Source organism: Geotrypetes seraphini, chromosome 1 (genome assembly GCF_902459505.1).
Source record: "Geotrypetes seraphini chromosome 1, aGeoSer1.1, whole genome shotgun sequence".
NCBI lineage: Eukaryota > Metazoa > Chordata > Amphibia > Gymnophiona > Dermophiidae > Geotrypetes > Geotrypetes seraphini.
Genome location: NC_047084.1, coordinates 485,661,214 through 485,684,245, shown reverse-complemented (window position 1 = coordinate 485,684,245; position 23,032 = coordinate 485,661,214). Strand labels below are relative to the sequence as shown.

At 42.8% G+C, this 23,032-nt stretch overlaps 1 protein-coding gene across 3 annotated transcripts in view; it reads left to right on the top strand.

The window, feature by feature from the left end:
- Positions 1-23,032, top strand: part of HSDL2 (hydroxysteroid dehydrogenase like 2) — a 112,286-nt gene that overhangs the window by 9,846 nt on the left and 79,408 nt on the right. For all 3 annotated transcript variants that reach the window (XM_033926133.1, XM_033926113.1, XM_033926123.1), the window contains exons 2-4: positions 2,086-2,249; positions 7,233-7,331; positions 14,569-14,683. In XM_033926133.1, the coding sequence (XP_033782024.1) occupies positions 2,086-2,249; positions 7,233-7,331; positions 14,569-14,683 (378 nt within the window). The remainder of the gene's footprint in view (positions 1-2,085; positions 2,250-7,232; positions 7,332-14,568; positions 14,684-23,032) is intronic.

The window sequence follows — 23,032 nt, the reverse complement described above, 5'->3', positions numbered from 1 at the left end:
GGACTTGGCTGATGCAGCATAAACACCAACCTCACCTTCTCCTCAAATTGACAGGGCTCATTCACTACCCAAATACCTCCCTTCACACTCATCCAGTATGCTTCCGACCGAGACTCCTCCCCTCCTCCCACTACACATTTATTACTCACTGATCATTCCTTACTGCCTCTCCCACTAATTAATGTTCCCACTAACCCAATTCCGTTCCTCTCTCCATCTGATTCACACTCTCCCAATCCCTCCATCCACACTTATTTTCCAACCACTACTCCTGATCAAACACTCTCTCTCAGTCTGACCCAGATTCTCTACTGCCCTGGCTCCATGTGACACACACACTTCAAAACTGTTTCCCATCCTCGACTGCTGTGACATTCACTCAAATGCTCTTTCCTTCCATTGCTCTGACAGACACCAAAACTATCTTCCTCCTCCCATCCAATTCATTTGTTTCCCAACTTCTCCCTCAGTGACCACTTTCAAAACTCTACCCTCACCCATAAGCATACTTTTTTTTTACTGTATCTCCCCAACTGCCCTGCTCCCATTCCACCCCCAATCTGGCACACTTACTCACCCAACTGCCACCTTTCCTAGGATTCAGCACACTCAATTCCAAGCCACTTCACTCCTCCTCACGGATCTGACACAACTGCACAGGGAAATGGAGGGGGTGGGAATGCTGATGTGGCTACTGCACAGGGAAGTGGAGGGGGGAGAGAAATGCTGCTGCATAGGGGGCAGGGAGAGAGACAGATAGAAAGAAAGGCAGATAGTGGGAGGGAGGGAGACAGAAAGAAAAGAAGAAAGAGACAGGGGCAGGGAGAGACACAGAAAGAAAGACAGTGGGAGAGAGAGACAGAAAGAAAGACAGACAGATATATATTCTAGCAGGGAGGAGATAAAACAAAGGGAGAAGGAAGAGAGAGAAAGAAATAAAGACAGACACACACATATATATTCTAGCACCCGTTAATGTAACGGGCTATAAGACTAGTATAAGTTATAAAAGATTTCAATCTCCTGGGCTCTTTCATAAACAAAGAAGCAACTAGCATGGAGGAAATACCCCTTAGAATAGCACTGGGTCACTGTTCAATGAAAGTTCTTGACAAAGTATTCAAAGGCAAGGAAATAATGCTCCAAAGAAAGATCAGACTTGTCCACACATTCATTTTCTCAGTGGTCAATTATGGATGCGAAAGCTGGACACTTTGGAAACATGACAGAAATAAGATTGAATCTTTTGAGCTTTGGTGCTGGAGAAGGATTTTATGCATGCCATGGACTGCCAGAAGAACTATCAAATCAATTCTGGAAGAGATCAAATCGGCTATATCACGCGAAGCCCAAATGATGATGTTACGACTGTCTTATTTTGGTCACACTGTCAAAAGAGAAAGTTCATTGGAGAAGGACATTATATTTGGGAAGATCGAAGGAACCAGGTGAAGAGGACGATTTGCAATCAGATGGCTGGACATGTTTAAAACAACCATGGGGATAACTCTGGAGGACCTTACTGGACTAGCACAAAACTGATTTCTCTTTAGATCTGTAATTCATCAAGTTGCTAGGACTTGAAAACGAGTTGATATCACTTTTTGAGAACAATTTATGTTTTGGATGCGTGATACTTAAACTATTGGACATATGCATGTGCCCTGATGCAGGCATAAGCTGAAGTCAGGCTGCATCAAGCTTTTCTTGAAATAAAGTGCTCTTAGCATACTTTGCTAGAATACTGTTGTAGCTGCTCTTTCAGAAATTAAACTCTTAACAAAATTGCCATATATACATAGGCAGGCATTTTAACAGAACAGATAATTTTTGTTCGCTAAAGCTGGATTTCCATTAGGATTTAATAATAAATGAAAAGCTGTATATGACTTTTTCATATACAGTATTAGTCTAAAGATGTTATTTTAATTTATCCTAGCAGAGGAAAGAATATTAAAGATGAACAGTATTTGATCTTAATAACAAATTCTTTGATGTTACTCGCTTTATTTCAAAATTTTAAGGCTGGTTACTATGTTAAAACTCTACCACCTGTGACCAGTTTTGTCCTTCCTTTTGTTTTAGGAAGCTGGCAGGCTGTACTCTCTTTATCACTGGTGCAAGCCGTGGCATCGGAAAAGCAATTGCCTTGAAGGCAGCCAAGGATGGTGCAAATGTAGTGATTGCTGCCAAGACAGCCCATGCCCACCCTAAACTTCCAGGCACAATCTATACAGCTGCTGAGGAGAGTAAGGTTTATTCATCATAGAATGGTGATGGGCTAAGTTTTACCCTTCAGTTGTCAGAAGTAAAAAGTGTGTCAGTGGAGATGCACATGTTGCCGTTATCAGTCTGCTTCATGGTTGCATAAGAGCTGAGAATTCTGATGGGATTAAACGTCCCTTCTGATAATACCTATTTGTTAGCTCACTTAAGCAGAACGATCTTTTCCTAATATGAAGAGCTCCTAAAGAAGTTGTTGGAAACTTACTGCAATTTTTTTTTGGGGGGGGGGATGAGGGTGAGCGGGATTTATTGCCAAGACTCTGTTAACTTTTTATTTTGTTCTCTGACCTTTCTTCTACAGATTTTTATGTCTACTCTTTTGTAGTCTTTTATCTCAGCTGCCTGCAGGGAGCTGCATTTTAAAGTACAGTAGCTTTTCTATTTTTTTGCTGGCATTGTTACAGAATGAACTTTTATCCTACTTTCAAAGGGATTTAACTTATGAGATCACCCTCTATGTGCATGTGTTCTCTAATTCAAATCTAGGGGTCCTTTTACAAAGGCGCGCTATGCGTTTTAGCATGTGTTAAATGTTAATGTGCCTATTATAAGTCTATGGGCGCGTTAGTGCTTAGTGCAAGCTAAAACAGCTGGTGAACCTTAGTAAAAGGACCCCCTAGTTTTACTTTTAAGTTACTGTTCTGGAATTACCAAAGTGAAGCATAGTACTGTATCGGAAGATGATAGGACAAAAGCGCGCCAACAATCGAGCGCAGACAATTTGGCGCAAGACACCAATGCGCCGCGGGAAAACTTACTTTTAAAGAGCTCCGAAGCGGGGTGTGAGTGGGGAATCCTCCCACTTTACTTCATACTGTTCGCACTGAACTTTTCCCGAAAAAATCGGAAAAAGTTCCGTTTTCTCTATAATGGAGGATTCCAACTCCCCAACCCCCCCCAATGGCAGCACGAACAGTATGAAGTAAATTGGGGGGGGGGGGTCACCCACTCACACCCCACTTTGGAGCTCTTTAAAAGTAAGTTTTCCCGTGGCGCACTGGTGTCTTGCGCCAAATTGTCTGTGTTTGATTGTTGGCGCGCTGGTGTATCGCATGCGAATGACTATGAACTGTATCGGAATGTAATTCACCTTGGGCTAACACCAAAAGGGTATGGGCTGAATCCCTAATATTTATAGTATAAATTTGTTGTCCCTAAATGCTAGGTCAAAAATTCAGACCTTTATTATTTTTTAAATTAATAGTTATGTTTTGAAATGGTAATCCCTTGTCTTTGGTATAAGGTCCCTTGGTATACTGTCCCTTGGCTGACGGTATAGTACTCTTATCTTCATCTGCTGACCTTTAGATGGGCAAAGACTTACCACATCAGCTGAGATTTTAGATAGGCTGAAGCCAAAGCTTGCAACGCTCTAAAAGTTAGTAGTAGAATTTGAAATCTGACACAATAGCAGACTTGAAAGCCTGTTTAAAGCCAACAATATAGAATGGTGTAATCATGATGATCAGTGTGAATCATCAGTCTGGCAGCAGTATTTTGATTTGACAGTGTTTAAATGTTTTTCTGGCAATCAATAACAGCATGTTGAAATAATCCAATGTGAAAAGAATAAGGACTTGAATCAGTAATACAGAAGCATCTCCCACTGATAACTCCCTTCAAGGGGGTAGTTCTGTAAAGGCATTTTCATGTGTAAAATGCCACTATCCTTGTAAAAGTATATGTAATGTCAACAATGTGCATACTTCAGACAACTCGGTTATAGGTGTATTTAGGGGAGGAGGGGTTGGTTTATATGCGTATTTTATAAAAGTATACACATTTGCATGTAATTTGGGTATGAACACTTACATCTGTTCATCAGGGGGTATCAATGTCCACAGCTTCATTATAGCCACAATTTCTGCAGCTTTTCAGAGGTCATTTATAAAAGACACTTCTGTTGCAAAGACATAGGATTCTGTATTGAAGTTGTCTTCCTTTAGTCGCGAACTTTGCATAAGGAAGTCACTCATATCTTTCAACTCCTCTCCTTCACGAGTAGAGAATAGCTCCCTCTTCAGATTTTCCTTCTGAAAGCAAACTGAGAAGCTGTGTTCTGATTTACTCTGCTTCTTTTTATTATTTTCGGGTATTTTTGTCTGTCAGTTCTTTTTTTCTTGTGGCTTTGGTGCCCAGAGGTCCCCTTCTTGGGGTTACTCTGCTAGGGAATAGACACAAACCTGTGAAAGCGGGCTGCTACTCGCAGGCCAATTTCTTCTGTGGAGCCAGCCTGCTTTGTGATCCATCAAAAGCTCAGGGTCTGTTCCCCTGGGAGCTTGTTCACCTGCTGATTTATCAGATTCTTGAGCACAAGTTATGGTGTCCCTGTGTAACAACCCTTTGAGTATCGGAGAGCAAGCTGTGTATCATCTCCCCCCCCCCCCACCCGATGCGCCACGTGGATTTTGGGGGGTTGGAGTCCTAGGTCAGAGTCCTGACCAGCAACCAGAAGCTTCCAGTGGTGGATTTGTTTCCAGCAGTTTCTGAGGCAGAAATCCTTTTTCTGCAGGCAGGTTGCTACAAGCTGACAGGCACCAGAGAAGCCACAGTGAGTACTCCCATTATTCCTTAAGAGGAAATAGGGGGGGGGGTCAGAAAAGATAGATATGAGGGTTTCTGGGGTTAGGTTTTCCCACCTCTTAAGATACCTTTTTCTGAATTTTTTTTCTATTTCAGGAAAGTGCCCATGGGCTGTTTTTGGTGCAATTTTACTGGCAGCAGCCATCTTGGATTTTTATCTTTTTTTTTTTCCCCCAAAAGCTTCTATCTGCCTCAAAAACCCTCATTTTGACCAGGGATCACTTGTAATGGATTCCTCAGGCCAATCTGCCCCTATTTCATGCCCTTTTTGCACAGTTTTGTTGGCAAAAGAACGGCCATGTTCTGTGGAGTATGGGAGGAAGGGGGCGGGAGCTTTGGGCTCAGCCTCTTTAAAATCCTCCAGGGCGGGAGAACGCCAAAAAGCCCAGCCAACAGGGAAGAGATCCTGCTCAGAAGATGCATGTGATGGTGCAGTCTCTTGTGGAGAGCCTGTTTGACTTGCCCAGGGAGCACAGTGCTGCCCATAAGCATGCCAGCACCAGAACAGGGAGAGTTCCATCCCAAGCAGGCTTCTCTTCGGAACAAGCCAGCTCCAAGTGTCACGTGACCTCTTGGAGGAGGACTGGAAGTCACCTCCATGCCTTTATTATCTCGAGGATCAGTTGCATCCTTGGATAATTTAGGGTCCCTGTTCGGGGCCGGAGATTAGGAGGCTATTGATCAGGGTGCCATCTTGTCAAGTCTGCAATTGTTTCACGTGTCATTTTGAACATTCTCTGTGAGTTGAAGTTGGACCCTTAGCAGGCTGTAAATGCAGCATGCTGCACATGCTTCTTCCTCTCTTGTTTCCTGATTTGACCCTGTCACCTCAATCGATTCATTGCTAGTTTTAAAGGAGGGGGAAAATGGCCTAAGGAAACTCCCTGATTTGTCTTCTATATTTTAAGCTTTAATCCCTAGAAACTGAGACACACAAGACATTAAGAAAGGTTTGAAGTAAAGGCTGCTTTGTTTACCTCATTGGAATAACTACGAGACGGCATTGTAACTTCCAAAACAGACAATATTCGTTTATTGTTAGTATAAAAACTTACAGTATTACAGCAGCAGAGACATATCAGAAAAATGTATTGTCAATTCAGAATATGCAATGGAGAGAAGATGCTTAGCAGGGGGCTAGCAGATCCCCGTAGCATAAGTAAGTGAATCTCTCTCTGGCTTTACCTAAAAGCACGTGTTCTTTATACAGAGCAATTCTTCCTTTGTTCCAAAAAGTCCATCCCCGAATTCTGGTTATGTAATCCCCTATTGGTACATAAAATAATGTATACCTAACTCCTCCTCTCAGTCCACGCCTCTCTCACTTCCCCCCCCCCCCCCCCACGAGAGGGGCCCTAGCAGTCCAGAAACAGAGGGCACTTCGGGAACTTCTTTTGTCCATGTCTTGAATCCTTATCATCTTGCTGAGGCTGACTTGTTTGTTATACAACACTGTATGTCTTCAGGATGGTGTCCTTGTAGACAGTCTTATGCAGCAAACTGAAACAAAGATGCAAGGGTGACATTCCAGCATCCTGGCCATGCCTGGATCCCATGGCTTGCTTTAGAGACAGGCAGCAAGCCCCCTCATCCCTACTCCCCCTTCATCCTTCAGGGGTTGTTACTTGTTATGGGTGGTTTATGGCTTCTCATGGTGCCTTGCATATGTCATACGGCACTGATAACAGCTCAGTACAAATGAACAATGGTCACCGAACCTTGGAGAAGTATCCTCCTTAGGAAGACAAGAACTAGGCCAGCAGGAGTATCATTTTCATAGATTAGCGAAGTACATGCTGTTCTATCTGGTTAGCTTGTAAAGAAAGGCTGCTTTAGACTGTGAAAAAATATGTGTTAAAATGGCTGTAGTGTCCAACATACACAAGGTATTTCTCCACCAGGTAGTTCAGTATGTCCAGGTTTGTCCAGGTTATCCAACTCAGGTTAAATCTTGTGCAGGTGCTTGAATGATTACCCTTCAAATTTTTCATTATGGTTGTATTCTGAAACTGGGAAGTAGTGAGTTCAGAAGAGAGTTGTGTGTTGTGCAGGAGAAAAGATTTTCAGGTCTTAAGAGAAGTTCTGTTAAAGACATTTGGTTCCAGACTACTCTTTTAGAGAGCAAAAATAAGGGAATAATGCTTTAGCAGGCCCCTTTTTTTACCATGTGCATGGGTATTATCTTGAATTCAAGTATAGTACCAACCTGTAACCTATGCCTCATGTCTTTAATTCATTGCTTTCCCTCAAGCCTTGCTGTCCAGATATTATAGATAGCTTCATTGTATTGCATTTGATATTAGTTTATCAGTCCAGGATGTGATGGAATAACTTTCTTTTTCTTTCTCTTTTTAAACTTCAAGTTGAAGCAGCTGGAGGAAAAGCTTTACCATGCATTGTTGATGTGAGGGATGAGGAACAAGTTAATAATGCTGTGGAGCAAGCAGTGAAGACATTCGGAGGTATAATAGAATGGTCCTTGTACGCCTGCTCTGATTTTTATTCTTTGTTTATAAGTTCAAACTATTTTAACAAGATGGTTTAATCACCTACAACCAACAGTAGTTGGTTGTAGGTGTTTAAACAAAATCTTGCCAATACAAACGTAAGTAATTTTATTTTTAGTGTATTCACATTTAAAGAGAATGTACCACTTGCCATATACCAGTGTCCCCCAAACTTTTTTAGCTCCAGCACACTAAACCGAGCAAATGTTTTTCGCGACACATTATAATTGAAATTATAAAATTGCAAAACTAACAAAAAATTAAATTTGAGAGTTATTTATTTAAAGTTCTTTAAGTTATGTATGGATAATTGTAAGAACAGTGAAACTAAGGTAGAGGGACTAGAATTGCTAATCAATGTGATGGATGTACGCACATCAATGTGATGGAAGTGGCCTTAGGCGAGCTTAAGTGGCCCTAGGTGTCTCCTTAGGGCCACGATAGGCGCCTGAAATGTAGGCCCGCTCCCTTTTCCACCCCCCCCAACCTAACTGCAATAGGAGGGATGCCCACTCCCTACTGCCATAACATCTCCCCCGAAACACCCCCCTACTCAGTGACTGACCAACACCCCCACACTCACCCCCACACTCTCCCTAAATGGGAGACCACCACCCCCAACTCCCCTCCCCCATACCTTGTAAACAAAAAGTCCAGCCATAGGGAGGCATACACCCTCTGGCCAGCAGGCCTGCCACTGGAAAATGATGGGCCTTTGCGTTCCCGGTGCATTCTGGGATGCACCAAGGAGGAGCCAAAGGTTATGATTAGCTCAGCTGCGTAAAGCCCCTCCCATAGAAGGGGTCTAAGTACCTGGGCCAACTAGAGTCTTAGGCCTCCTTCCCAGTGCATTCTGGGATGCACTGGAAGGGGCCTAAGACTCCAATTGGCCAGATACCTAAAGCCCCTCCTGTGGGAGGGGCCTTAGGGATCTGAGCCAATCAGGACCTTAGGCTGCTCCCTGGTGCATCCCAGAATGCACTGGGAAGAGGAAGGACTGCCATTTTCCAGTGGCGGGCCTGCTGGCCAGAGGGTGTATGCTTTCCTCCAGCTGGACTTTCTATTTACAAGATATGGGGGGGAGTTGGGAGTGGTCTTCCCTTTAGGGAAATTGCTGGGTGGAGGGGTGGTCACCATGTGAGTGGGGGGAGTCAGTTGGTGGAGGGGTGGGGTCAGTCGATTGCCAGGGCGGAGGTATTCTGGCAGGAGGGAGTGGCCATCTCTCCTGCCTATCGCGGTTGGGTGGGAGGGTGTTTCAGGGGAGTTTCAGCAGGAGAAATTGGACACTCTTCCTGCTGAGGGATGCTTCCGGGGGGAATGCTTTGGGGTGGTGTGGCAGGAAGGAGTGGGCATCCCTCCTGCCACCCGACTTCACGGGTGGGGGAAGGGGGGTTTCGGGGGTTCCCTGCCGCTGAGGTTGCTGCTGAGATGATCGCGGCAGGGAGATTCCATTGCTGCGATCAGCTCAGTGGCAACGCAATTCTCTAACCAGCACCTGTGACATACGCCGGTTAGAGAATCGGGGTGGTTAGGCAGAATTATATGGGATTAGGCATCTGTCCATTAGGACAGACATGATTCTGTATAGGACACCCGTGTGCTATTCTTTTTTTTTTTTTTTTATTAAATTTCAAATTTAACATGATCCAAAAATACATCATATACAGAAATAAACAGTCTAGGTAACAGAAACATTTAAAATGAAATTTTCAAATACAATTAAGAAAACATCTTATTATACCTAGACCATAAATTAGTCCTCTATCTATGGCGGAGGAAAACCTGAAATGAACGGAATTATCAAATTAAGTTAGTAATCAAAGAAAAGGAAAATGAGGAATCATGAAGGTTGGCCTGGTCTATCTATTTGAGCTTCATGTAGAGACGGACTCGGAAAAGGCCCAACTGTTAAATGAATACTTCTGTTCAGTCTTCACCCGCGAGGCGCCGGGAATCGGCCCTCAGTCACAGACAAGGATTAAATCAGTAGACCCGTTTAGTAATTTCAAGTTCACACCCAGCAGCGTCTACTGCGAACTGTCAAAAATCAAGGTCAACAAGGCAATGGGGCCTGACAACCTACACCCTAGGGTACTCAGGGAGTTGGGTGATGTCTTGGCGGAACCACTATCCGCGCTCTTCAATCTCTCCCTTAGTACAGGTAACGTCCCGATGGACTGGAAGATGGCTAACGTCATTCCACTACACAAGAAAGGCTCCAGGATGGAGATGGCAAACTACAGACCAGTGAGTCTCACTTCAATAGTGAGCAAACTAATGGAAACCCTAATCAAACGCCAATTGGATAGGATCATGGACGAGGAGAATCTGCGGGATCCCCGCCAACATGGATTTACTAAGGGGAGATCCTGCCAATCCAACCTGATCAGCTTCTTTGACTGGGTGACGAGGAAGCTGGATGTTGGTGAGTCCCTGGACATCGTCTACCTGGATTTCAGCAAAGCATTTGATAGCGTGCCACACCGCAGGTTGCTGAACAAGATGAGTTCTTTAGGTTTGGGCGACACATTAACCAAATGGGTTGGGAACTGGCTTGGAGGTAGGCTTCAGAGGGTGATGGTGAATGGCACCCCCTCCGAGATGTCGGAGGTGATAAGTGGAGTGCCACAGGGCTCCGTCCTGGGCCCGATCTTGTTCAACATCTATATAAGAGATTTGACAGAAGGGCTCCGAGGTAGAATAACATTGTTCGCCGATGATGCCAAACTGAGCAATGTAGTGAGCAAAAGCACATCAGACAAAAAAGCAATGACAGACGATATGGTGCATGACTTACTTCTGCTGGAGCACTGGTTTAGGTCCTGGCAACTCAGTTTCAATGCCAAAAAATGCAAAGTCATGCACCTGGGAAGCCAAAATCCATGCAAGATCTACACCCTAAATGGCGAGATCCTGACAAGAACTGAAGCAGAAAGAGACTTGGGGGTGATTGTCAGGGAAGACATGAAGTCTGCAAACCAAGTGGAGCAAGCTTCATCCAAAGCAAGGCAAATCATAGGTTGCATACGCAGGAGTTTCGTCAGCCGTAAACCTGAAGTCATTATGCCACTGTATAGATCCATGGTGAGACCGCACCTGGAGTACTGTGTGCAATTCTGGAGGCCGCATTACCGCAAGGATGTGCTGAGACTGGAATCGGTCCAGAGAATGGCCACCAGGATGGTCTCGGGACTCAGGGAGCTCCCGAACGAGGAGCGGTTGGGGAATTTGCAGCTCTACTCACTCGAGGAGCGTCGAGAGAGGGGAGATATGATCGAGACATTCAAATATTTCACGGGCCGCATCAAGGTAGAAGAAGACATTTTCTTCTTCAAGGGTCCCGCGGCAACAAGGGGGCATTCGTGGAAAATCAGGGGCGGGAAACTGCACAGTGACACTAGGAAGTTCTTTGTCACTGAAAGGGTGGTTGATCGCTGGAATAGTCTTCCACTTCAGGTTATTGAGGTCACCAGTGTGGCGGATTTTAAGGCCAGATGGGATAGACTTGTGGGATCTATCCGCAAAGATAGATAGGGAGGATCACTGGAGTGGGCCGTGGCCCTTATCTGCCGTCTATTTCTATGTTTCTATGAGGGAAGCTCGAGAGTGCTCCGTCTCACTTCCTCTTCCAGCCGAGGACTTCTCATCCGGTTCTACCCCAGTGCCTTGTTCGACGAATGCATCTATCGGGCCCAATACCTATGGAACCGGCCTAGGTTCCGTTGGATAAACCCGGGTCTTAGACTTCCTTTTCAGCATCAAGTCAGGAAAAAGGGCACGACGGCGTTCTGCAGGAATCCTTCAGGATGCCATCTTGGTAAGGCTCCTCCCTTTCGATCCTGTGTGCGATTCTTAAAAGCTGCTTAGGCAGCTGCTGAGACTGGGCGTCCTATACAGAATCAGGCCCTTATCACTTAAGAGGTTAGGGGTTGATTCTGTGTATATCAATTTGCAAAGGAACAAAAGGGCTAAGGTCTTTTTCTCAACTCTTTATATTTTATAACATTTTTGCTGTGAAGAAGCAGCATGTTACCTCTGCAGACACAAATTCACAGTTTTGTGAAATTCAAAACCAAGCATCTGTGATACTATCTTAAATAGATAGATTTTTCCTCAAAAAAAAGCATTTTTTTTTTTTTTAATCCAGTTTAAATAAAAATCCAAAATTTTTAAAAATTATTCATTTTTATCCACCCTGTGAGAAATCCTAGCTACCGGGCTCACTGAAAACAATGCTAGGATAATAGGGACTCAAAACATTGAGGCCAAGATGTCAGTTAACGTGAAACTAGATACAAAACTGGTTGGAAGGTGTAGCCTGGAACAGAACAAAACTGGGCCTAGGACAGTTGGATTCTAAACACCAAACAACCTCACCGAACCAGCTGTCACAGCGGGTATCTTGCACAGGGCAGTAGTGAGATGTGAATGTGTGGACCAAAAACCATATTAACAGCTTTCAATGGAGGCTGATCTCAAGTGGGCTACATTTTGAGCCATGACATGACCTTCAAGAGTTAGCCCAGCCTGGGTATAAGCACATTAGCGAGTAGATTGCATTTGCCATGGGATACCCCAATCCTGTTTGGATCAAAGGAAAAAAATAGTTGGATGGACTGCCTATGGGCTTTAGATAGAAAGTTAAGGCTAGTTTGCAGTCTAAGGCAGTGTTTTTCAACCGCTGTTCCGCGGCACACTAGTGTGCCGCGAGATGTTGCCTGGTGTGCCGCAGGGCCACCATCAGGGCAGTACTACCAGTCCTGCATTCAGGGGCCCGGAGCTGACAGGGGGCCCGAGGCAGGGGCGCCAGTAGCTCGCCAAGGCAAAGTGAGTCGATCACCCAGGACTCACTTTGTCTTGGCGATCTAATCTATCGAGCCGATAAGTCTTCTTCTCCCCGACGTCAATTCTGCAGTCGGAGAGGAAGTTCGGGCCAGCCAATCGCTGCCTGGCTGGGCGGAACTTCCTCTCCGATTGCAGAATTGACGTCAGGGAGAGCATGCGTCGGCGTCGGCTTTGGGGCCTGTTATCCATTGGTGGGTCCTGTTCCCCGATGGCAGCGGCAGTGGCAGTGGCTTGGGGAACGGCAGGGAGAAAGAAAGAAAGGGGGCAGGCAGGGAAACAGAAGGAAAGAAGAGAAACAGAAAAAAAGAAAGAAAGGTCAGGGAGAGAGGAAGAAAAAGTTGGGGGAGGGAATGAGGTGTGGAGGAGAGAAAGCATACAGGCTGATAGAAGGGAAGAAAGATTGGATGCACAGTCAGAAGAAGAAAGTGCAACCAGAAATCACCAGACAAGGTAGGAAAAATGATTTTATTTTAAATTTAGCAAAGTGGAGGCAGTATTACCACAGTTTTCAAAGGAATTTGCCCAAATAACTTAATAGTTAACTGGGTAAATTCCCAGAGATGAAAACTTCCCTTCACTTACTATGCACAGTTCTGAATTTATATCTGCTGTCTATATTTTACAATATGGTCACCTTTTACTAAACCGCAATAGTGGTTTTTAGCGCAGGGAGCCTATGAGCGTCAAGAGCAGCGCTGGGCATTCAGCGTAGCTCCCTGCGCTAAAAACTGCTATTGTGGTTTAATAAAAAGGATGGAGGGTATATTTGTCTATTTTTGTATGCTATAAAAACCAAATACAGAGAGAGACTGAGAGCTGTTGACGAAGAGCTACGTGTGTGTCTTTCTTCGATTCCAGCCAGAATATCAGCTTTGTGTTCAGCCAAACAGGCCCAGGTTTCGCACTGAATAAAGTATTTTATAATTTTTCACTATTCTGTTTACTTAATATTTCATAATAAAGTAATTATAAAATACTTTCTTTGTGTTTATTTGATTCCTATTCAAGAGAATTACTTTATATATAGTCAATATAGGCACAGAGTTAAATTTTTTAACATTTTCTAATGGTGGTGTGCCTCGTGATTTTTTTCATGAAACAAGTGTGCCTTTGCCCAAAAAAGGTTGAAAAACACTGGTCTAAAGTATGCAATCTGCTTTCATCAGGATGGGCGTGAGGTTTTGGGAAGAATATTTGCAGAACAATTAACTAGTTAAGATGGAAGTCCAATCTTAACGTTAGGAAGGAACTTGGGGGCAGATGTACAAAGCCTACCCTGCTGGCAGACAATTCATTTTTTACTGGTTTTAGCCAGTCTTAACTGAAATGTTATTTTGAGGGTAATGGACGGAGACTTTCGGCCACTGCTTTACTATGCATGGAAATAGTGACTGAAAGTCTTATGCTAATGAATTTGCTGGTATTTAAACAAGCTCATTAGCAAGTCCCTCTAATGCTCAGAGATAAAGTGTAGAGAAAGCCCCTGCCCTAATGACTGAAAACTACTGACTGTTCTGAGTTGTCAATCCTGTGCTAAACATTTCTGCGCTAAGTAGCTCAGGAAAATCAGCACTGGCAGTAGCCATCCCTCATCCCCAAACCCTTGATTGAGCCTGAACCTTCCCCTCCCCCCTAAAAAAAACCAACCCTACCCTCCCCCTCCCAAAAAAAAAGATCTTCAGAAATTTCCACAGTGGACCCTTGACCTCCTTCCAGAAATTCCCCAGTGAGCCAGTGGACCCTTCTGATGCCCCCTGCCATTGACCCAACTCAGCAGGGCACTAGGTCGGGCCCCTAGTAAACAATTTTCCTGGGGCCTAGTGAAATCTCTCCCCTTCTCTCATACCTTTTTAGTTGGAGGCAGGAGGGGAGCACATATATTCTAAACATTTAAGCACAAAATGAGTATGTAATTGTTAGTGATTATTTTATAAAATTGCTCCCTGTGAGGATACTTATGTAGCAAATAAGAGTGAAATACATTCAATTGTAGTGTAACTCAGTATAAAGCATAAGAATTGAGCATTTTTCAGACAGATAGCGAGGGAAGCCAGGGTTCAAATCAACTCCTTGTGACTTGGACAAGCTATTTAACTCTGATGTCCCTTAAGTTAACAAAAGAAATACCCCTCTAGATTGCAAATCCTTGTGAGAAAAATATGTGTGTACTCAATTTGGATTTGGAAAGACAAGCCCAGATCCAAACCATGCAACAGACTGATTTCAAGTGGTATGAGAAGAAAATGTGCATAGAAAAAAGGGAATATAGTTAGATAATTAATGGTGCCAATTTGTCACAGTCCTGGAAAAAAAATTGAAACCTGAATATTTATTTATTTATTTATAGGAATAGATATTCTGGTGAACAATGCCAGTGCCATCAATTTGACTGGTACATTGGAAACTCCTATGAAGAAAGTAGATCTTATGATGGGTGTGAACACCAGGGGAACCTACCTTGCGTAAGTATTTTGAAAGTAAATATTTAGGTTTAACTTTGTGAGAACATACTAGTAATTAATAATAATAATAATTTATTTTCTTATATACCGCCCTACCAACAGTTCTAAGTAGTACACAACAGAAAAACTGAGACATTTCAGTAAAAATACAATCTCATTTACAGTACTACTGATATATCATTAAATACAACATTATTTCAAAAATACACAATAACAATTCATCAATTAAATGTGACATTGTTTAAAAAACCTATTAAAATACATAAACTAAAAGGACTGCATCGTAAATGTATATTCAGAAAATCAACATTCTTGTTTATCAAATAGGTAAGTTTTTAATGATTTCCTAAATATAGGGTAAGAATAAGCTTGAATAATCAATGAACTTATCCAGGAGTTCATCTTCCCTGCCTGATATTCCAACGTCCTGTCCAGAAAAGTCTTGTAACGACAGGCCCTTGGGGTAGGGAAGATGAACATACCTGAGTTTCTGGTACATCTTTTTGAATTGGACAATTTCAGATAAGATACTAAATAAGAGGATAGTAATCCAAAAAGAGCCTGTGGCCCCAAAAGGCAGCCATTGTAGTTTGGCATAGAAAGGGCTTACATGATCATATTTTTTAAGACCAAAGATCAAACGGACTGCAGCATTCTGAACTAATCTAAGTCTTAATAAAATCTTTTTAGGTAACCCTAAATAAACAATATTACAATAATTCAAGGTATACAATACTGTAGACTGGACCAACAACTGGAAGGACTCCATATCAAAATACTTCTTAATGGTCCTCAATTTCCACAATAATGAATAACTTTTTTTTAATTAGCAAGTCTTTGTGCTTCCTAAAAATTAAACTATGATCCAGAGTTATTCCCAAAATTTTCAAATTTGACACTAACTCAAAGCTTTGACCCTTGATTTGAATCGATGTCTCCTTAATTTTTTCATTAGGGTTAGCTAAGAAAAACTTAGTTTTTTCAGGATTAAGCTTCAACCTAAACTGCATCATCCACAATTTTACCTTTTCCAAAACATTAGATATTTGAGTGATTAGTTCATTCGAGATAACCTTACAGGGTAACAATATGGTAATATCATCTGCGTATATATAGAACAGTACATTTAAACTTTGAAGTAAATAAGCCAGGGAGACTAAGTATACGTTAAACAACATCGGAGATAAGAGAGAGCCCTGCGGAACTCCGCATGAGTTCATCCTTGCAAAAGAATATTTATCTTCAGTAAACACTTTATATGTTCTATATTTCAGGAACCCACTAAACCAATTTTTTACATTACCCCCGATCCCAATTGAATCCAAGCAGCTTAACACTAGATCATGGTCCACTGAGTCAAAAGCGCTGCTCAGGTCCAACTGCAGAATCAGGACACTGGTACCAGTGCTAAACAGAATAGTAAGCTGATTCAGCAATGATGGTATTATTGTTTCTGTGCTCCTGAACGGAACCCTGATTGACAATCATGTAAAATATTAAATTTATCCAGATAACTTACCAATTCAGCATTTACCAGTCCCTCCATTATTTTTTCAAACAATGGAATACTAGTTACTGGCCTATAATTATTTTCGCACCTAAGTGATTCCTTAGGATTTTTTTACAATAGGTGTAATTATGATTCTTTCTAAATTTTGCTCAGATTGTCTCTTTTGCAACTGAAGAATAATCCATTTATAAAGATGGGTTCTAAAAATAAATGATGCATTCCTCAATACATTTCTCGGGCAAATTTCTAAACAACAGTATTTTTTTGCATACTTTGAATATAATTTACAAAAGAAATCCCAATCTGGGATAGCAAATTGTTCCCAAATCATATCTGTCCTAACACCCTGTAATTGTCCTATTAAATATGTAGAATCAGTAAAAACATTAACTTGATCATAAAAAACTGTATGCAACTCTATAAAATCATTAACTTGATCATTAAAAACTGTTTGTAAGCCACTAATTTTATTTTTAAAAAATTCTGCAAATTTATTGGCAGATGGGATTGTTTCCTTTTTTGAGCGTTTTTGGTTTTTTTTTAATCGGTCTCAAACAACCCATGAACCAATTTAAAAAGCTCTTTATTATTAGTCTTTACGTCTCCAATCTTTTCCCTGTAGTAAGTGCTATATTTCTCTACAATCATGGTTTTATATTCCTTAAGCTTCATTCGCCAATTAATTCTATCTTCTGTTTTACCTGATTTTAATCCAAACCTTCTCTAACCTTCTAAGTGCCTTTTTTAGTTCTAGTAACTCTGTATCAAACCAAATGTTTTTTACTCTTTCTCTCCTAAACATCATCAAGAGCAACAGATCAGTTCAGACTTGTGTGCTGTGTCCATCAACCAAGGGATGGAGACAAAGAAAGTAGTTCTTTGCAATCTGCCCCTGAAGGCTATTGTGCTTTGGATTAGAGAATGACATGGTGACAAAATTCATCACCGTTCCCGTCCCCGCGGATAACAGCGGGAAACCATCTTCATGTCATTCTTTAAGGAGAGAGGGAAGAATCAGAGTATGAATGGCCAAGATGATAACTGTTTACATGGTGAGGTTTACATCATTCTTCCTTCAGTAAATCCTCTATCTCTGGTTCCTGGTCATTGCTTCTTGCGGATTCCTCATTTCCGAAAAAAATGAGCTATGCACACACAAACTTCAGAGGCAAATCAGAGATCTTCTAGATTTTCTGGTTCCCTCAGCCTGGCATTATTTGCAGGTGCTGGGTCCATGTCTATCTGTCCAAGTTAGATTGTAAGCTCTTCTGAGCAAGAACTGTCTATAAATGTTAAAATGTACAGTGCTGCGTATGCTTTCAGTGCTATATAAGTGATAAGTAGTACATTAATGAAATTCTTTTCCAGTTCATTTGGTTTACCAGGAATTATTGTTTACATCTCGTTTTCTTTTAACGGTAGCAAAAATTGGTTAAAGTCTTACTTCAGTAAAAGTAACATGTTTTGTGACAAAACTTTTACTTAAGTGCAGTAACTGGTTACGTTTACTTAGTTATTATACAACACTCAGGAGTAAAAATATTTAAGAAATGAAAGTGCATGAAAAAAAAAGTGCTCTGTATAAAATCTTTGGTAGATACACAGCATGTTTTGCTGACACACTGTATCAAGGGTTACCATGGATAATACAATAAACTGAAAATATATAAAATAATATATATATAGTGGTACCTTGGTTTACGAGCATAATTCGTTCCAGAAGCATGCTCGTAAGTCAAAGCACTCGCATATTAAAGCAAAGTTCCCCATAGGCCATAATGCAAACTCAGAAGATTCATTCTAGAACCAAAGTTTGCTATGGTGGCCCAGGGGTGGGTACTTGCCTGTGGGTGCTGCAGCGCTTTCAGCATGGTGGCTTCCTTCCCTCAGGGTCCCCGTGTGGCTGCTCTCCCACTTCGGCCGATGCCTCTGCCATCCACCAGCGCCTCCTGACTTCCGATTCAAGCCGGCCGCCATCCTGCAGAAGCATGCGCAGGACCTCTCAAAACTCCCAAGTCAAGCCGGCAACCGCCCCGACAACACGCGCACCACGTACAAGCACGCAGAACGTCCTGCGTACTTGTACGTGGTGAGCATGTTGTCGGGGCGGCGCCAGCTTGACTCGGGAGTTGAGAGGTCCTGCACATGCTTCTGCAGGATGGTGGCCGGCTTGAATAAGAAGCCGGGAGGCGCTGATGGACGGCAGAGGCATCGGCCGAAGTGGGAGGGCAGCCACACAGGGACTCTGAGGGAAGGAAGCCACCACGCTGAAAGCGCTGCAGCACCCACAGGCAGGTACCCACCCCTAGGTCACCATAGCTGAGAGCTCTTTTATTGGGTGGTGCTCAGTTTGCAAGAAAAAAGTTTGCTGAGTGTTTTGCTCGTCTTGCAAAACACTCACAAACCACGTTACTCGCAAACCGAGGTTCCACTGTATTGAATTTAAAAATATAAAATTACATAGGGCAAATATTCTTTAAACTAAACCTTAAGCTTATATACCGCATCTTCTTTATAAAAATAGAGCTCGAATATATAAACTATATAGCGTCAACACAAACCTCCAGTTATATGCTGAATGAATGTCTTACCAAAAATTCACCTTCAGAGAGTTTTTAAAACATTGGATAAGGAAAAAGGCCTCAGAAGCCACGAGGTGCTCGATCTGCACCGGGGCTAAGAGACAGAGAGCTGGATAAAATTATCGGCGCTCCCTCATGCTTCGATCATCAGCCAAAAAACCCTTATTGCAAATAATGTGTTCTTAATGTATTTTTGATCTTAACAAGTAATTTGGCTGATGATCGAAATTCTGAGATTTCCTGGCTCTTCTGGTTCCCTCGGCCTGGCCTTATTTGCAGGTGCTGGGGTCCATGGCGGCCTTCCTGGTGGTGGCCCCTAGGACAGAGCTCACATGTACCCTCTACAGGAGTCTCTCCTCTTTTGGTGGTCCTTGCAGCATCATCCTCTTCAGATGCCACTCCCCTGGATGGAACGAGCTTGTAGCAGTCTACACTGGTAGCTTCAGAGGGAGGTTCTCCACCAAGGCACACCTCTTAGGCCACAGAGTGGTTCACTCATGCCGGATGGCAGCCTGTCGGGCTGGGTGCTCTCTATGGGAATTGCTTCATTCAGGAGTAGTGGTCTACCACATCAGAAGCGTTGGTTGCTGGATTGTCTAGAGCAGGGGTGTCCAACCTGCGGCCTGAGGGCTGCATGCGGCCCCGTGAAGTATTTTATGCGGCCCCAGTCGAGGGCAATGAAGTGTTTTCCTCTGCTGCCCCGGGTGTTTACCATCTTGCCGGCTCCCTCCTCTGTCCTGCTGCAGCGTTTGCACGTTTGTGCGGCCCCAGAAACATTTTTTTGGCCAATGCGGCCCAGGGAAGCCAAAAGGTTGGACACCCCTGGTCTAGAGCTTTGGGCAATTTGGATAGTATTTTCTTATTATCCTGCCCACTCTGGCAGGAAAAGTGTTCTTCAACAATGCCCTAGCAGTGCCATGTGCGAATCATCAAGGATGCACTAGAAGTGCTTGCTTAAGTCAGGAAGCTTACATACTGTTTCGCTTGGTGGTGTTACATCTTCTGCAGTGCACATGGCTGGAGTTAAAACCATACAGCCAGACTTCCTCAGTTGACAAGAATTGGACTAGGGAGCATGGTCCCTCTCATGAAGAGCATTCCATCTTATTGTACACCACAGCTGGACTTGATGGCTTCAGCCAGGACCTCGTAGCTCAGATGCTTCTTCAGTTGAAGAAGAGTGTGGAAGTTTAGGTCTGGATACCTTGGTTCTGGCCTTGGAAGCTCATGACCTCCTTTATGTGTTCCCTCTGTGGCCTCTGGTTGTTCGATTCATCTGCTGGATAGCGTCACATCCCAATCTAGTGATCCTAGCGGCTCCGGATTGGCCTCATTTTCCATGGTATACAGATCTTGTAAGTCTTCAGCAGGACCGGAAGCAAAAACTCCCTCTTCTTCGTGACCTTCTCGGGCAGGATCTGGTGCCCATGGAGAATCCACAGAACTTTGGTCTTTCGGCTTGGCTCTTGAGTGTTCAGCCTTGATGGAGCATGGTTATTCTAATGTGGTTGTTTCAATGTTTTTGAAGTCTAAGAAAACCTCTACTTTGGCTTCTTATGCCTCAGCTTGGAAGGCTTTCCAACAGTGGTGTGCCAAGGACCTGGTAGAGCCTGAGCGGGCTCCCTTTCCAGTGGTTCTGCCTTTTTTTCCAGCAGGCTTGGATATGGTTTTAACTGTGGCCTCCCTTAAGGTTCAGGTAGTAGGCTTTTCATGCTTCTGAGCACATAGGGGTTCCAGTTCGCTTATTGCTCATTCTGATGTAACCAGGTTTCTGAGAGGGGCACTTCACTTGTGACCTCCCTTGTGGCATCTTAACCTTGTTCTGCAGGGCCTTGTGAAAACTCCATTCAAGCCACTGAATGATGCTTCTCTTCTGGATCTGACTATTAAGTCTAACTGATCGCCATTGTCACAGTGTTTTGGAGCTTCAGACTCTTGTGCAGTGAACCCTTTCTACAGATCACAGAAGCAGGGGTGGTTCTCTGTACAGGATCTTATTTTCTATCAAAGATGGTTTCCGATTTCCATGTTACTCAGGAGGTTCGTTTGCCTGCGTTTCACTTCACGGGATTGGTGCGAAAGGGTCGGATCTGCCGCAGATTGGACATCATGAGAGTCTTGCTCCACTATTTGGAGAAGATTAATGGCTTTCAGCTGTCTGATCATCTCTTTGTCCTGTCTATTCCATCTCGGTCAGGTGGGCCAGCTTCTAAGTCCTCGATCATCCGTTGGATTCGTATGACCATTTCTGCAACTTTCATCACCCACGGTAGGCAGCCATCAGTTTCTCATACAGCCCACTCGACTAGAGGTGTTGTTGCCCTGTGGGCAGAGTCTCGAGTGATTCATCAGATGAAATTTGCAGGCAGCTACTTAGTTCTCTCTTCATACTTTTATCCAGTTTTACTGAGTAAATGTGATGGCTCGCTCTGATGCCATTCTTGGGACCTCGGTGTTGTGGGCAGGCTATTCTTTCCCGCCCCAGATGATGCCATTGTTTTGGTACATCATCTAGAGTGTGGAATCTGGAAGGGACGTAACAGAATGGAAGATTAGATTTTTACCTTCGATAATCTTCTTTCTGTTAGTCCCTGTAGGATTCCATTTAACCAACCTCTCTGTGCAAGCTCTGTTGTTTCAGAATCACCTACATTTCTTTCTGCCTCGGTTATTCTTCTTACAGCTTCAGGATCTTACAGCAAGTCAACAGATCCTGGGGACAGTTTGCTTTTTTGTGAGTATGTATCTTGCTGATGGCTGTTTCATGTGGGTACTCATGCACACAGCAGGTTAGTTCTACATTGTTCCTTAATGTCTTTTCTGTGTTGCTTTTTGCCTGTTTATTACTTGTTTTATATTTTACAGAGCTGATCTTAGCAGAAATTGTTTGTGTAAAGTTTTATGCCATTTGCCTGTCAGAGGCTTGGGGCAAAGAAGCTAATATTTTTAGAGAGGGCACTTCCCCTTTTGGTTTTTAATTGTGTCTTGTTACCACAACAGTTTATTTTTACAATATTTAGTATAATTTTGATTTAGAATGGCTTTTGATCACTGTTCTGACATTCTAATAGTGGCAACCAGAGATTTTCTATCAGTGTTTGTACATTAGTTTTCAAGAGATGGACTAAGGTAATTGTGTCGCACATTAAATATTCTACTATATTCTGAGCATGTGAAATTGTCTCCCCTTTGGCAAGAGGTTTCTTTATGTTCATGCTCTGTATTCTGATATCCTCTTGTCTGTCTTTATACTGGAGAATTGTAAAACACCAATATTATTTGCATCAGTGAGTCTGAAACACGCATTCAACTGAAGTGTGCTCTGAAATAATCTCTGGCTTCTTTCATTCAGTTGTGGTTTTGACAGCTGTAAGCAGTGATAGTATAAAGACAATTTATTTTCATTTAGAAGCAGATTAACATCAAAATGAAGAACAGAATAGATCAAAGACATGTAAATCATTTCTTGCAATCAAATGTAGGCAGTAACTCTTAGTAAAATCCTAATAGTCTTTGTATTTTACAAATTTACGAATCTTTCAGCTTTAACACATGAGCCATCCATAGTTTGAAGTTTTGAATGTCAAGCGTATGAAACTATGAGGCGTATGAAACTATTTTGATAAAAGAAGCAACATAAATATCAAAAGAGAATAGGTTGTAAAATGGTGAAGAAGGTGATGAACTTAAAGTTCAGATCAAGGTTATGGAGTTGGAAGCAATTTTGGGTGGAATTGGAGTTGGTAAAAATGTGTTGACTCCAAATCCAGCTTCAAAACTTACAACAGTGTATTGGCATATTGAACATCATTTTTTTTTTTTGGTGTTCAGGTTATTTATATCGTTTCTAGGAATCCCAAAGAAAACAGTACAAAAATTAAGAACAATGCAAAACACTGCAGTTTGCTTGATCTTTGGATTGAGGAAAAACTACCACATTAGTCCCTACTACAGAAGGTTGCACTGGTTGCCAATGGAGGCGTGAATAATGTTCAAGTTTGCCTGTATTTGTTTCAAGCAGGTCTGGGGACTAGCGCCTTCTTACCTACTACCACATTTCGTACTACACCACCCCACACGGTCAACCAGAAACCATAACATATTTAAATACCCAAGGATCACCGGCTGCAAATACAAGTCGGACAGGTCCGTCATGTTCCAAGCAAGCAGACAGCAGTCCTGGCTTGGTAATTTCATCAATGGAGCCAGGCTGACCTACGGTGCCTTTCGGAGAGAAATTAAAACTGTACTGTTTGA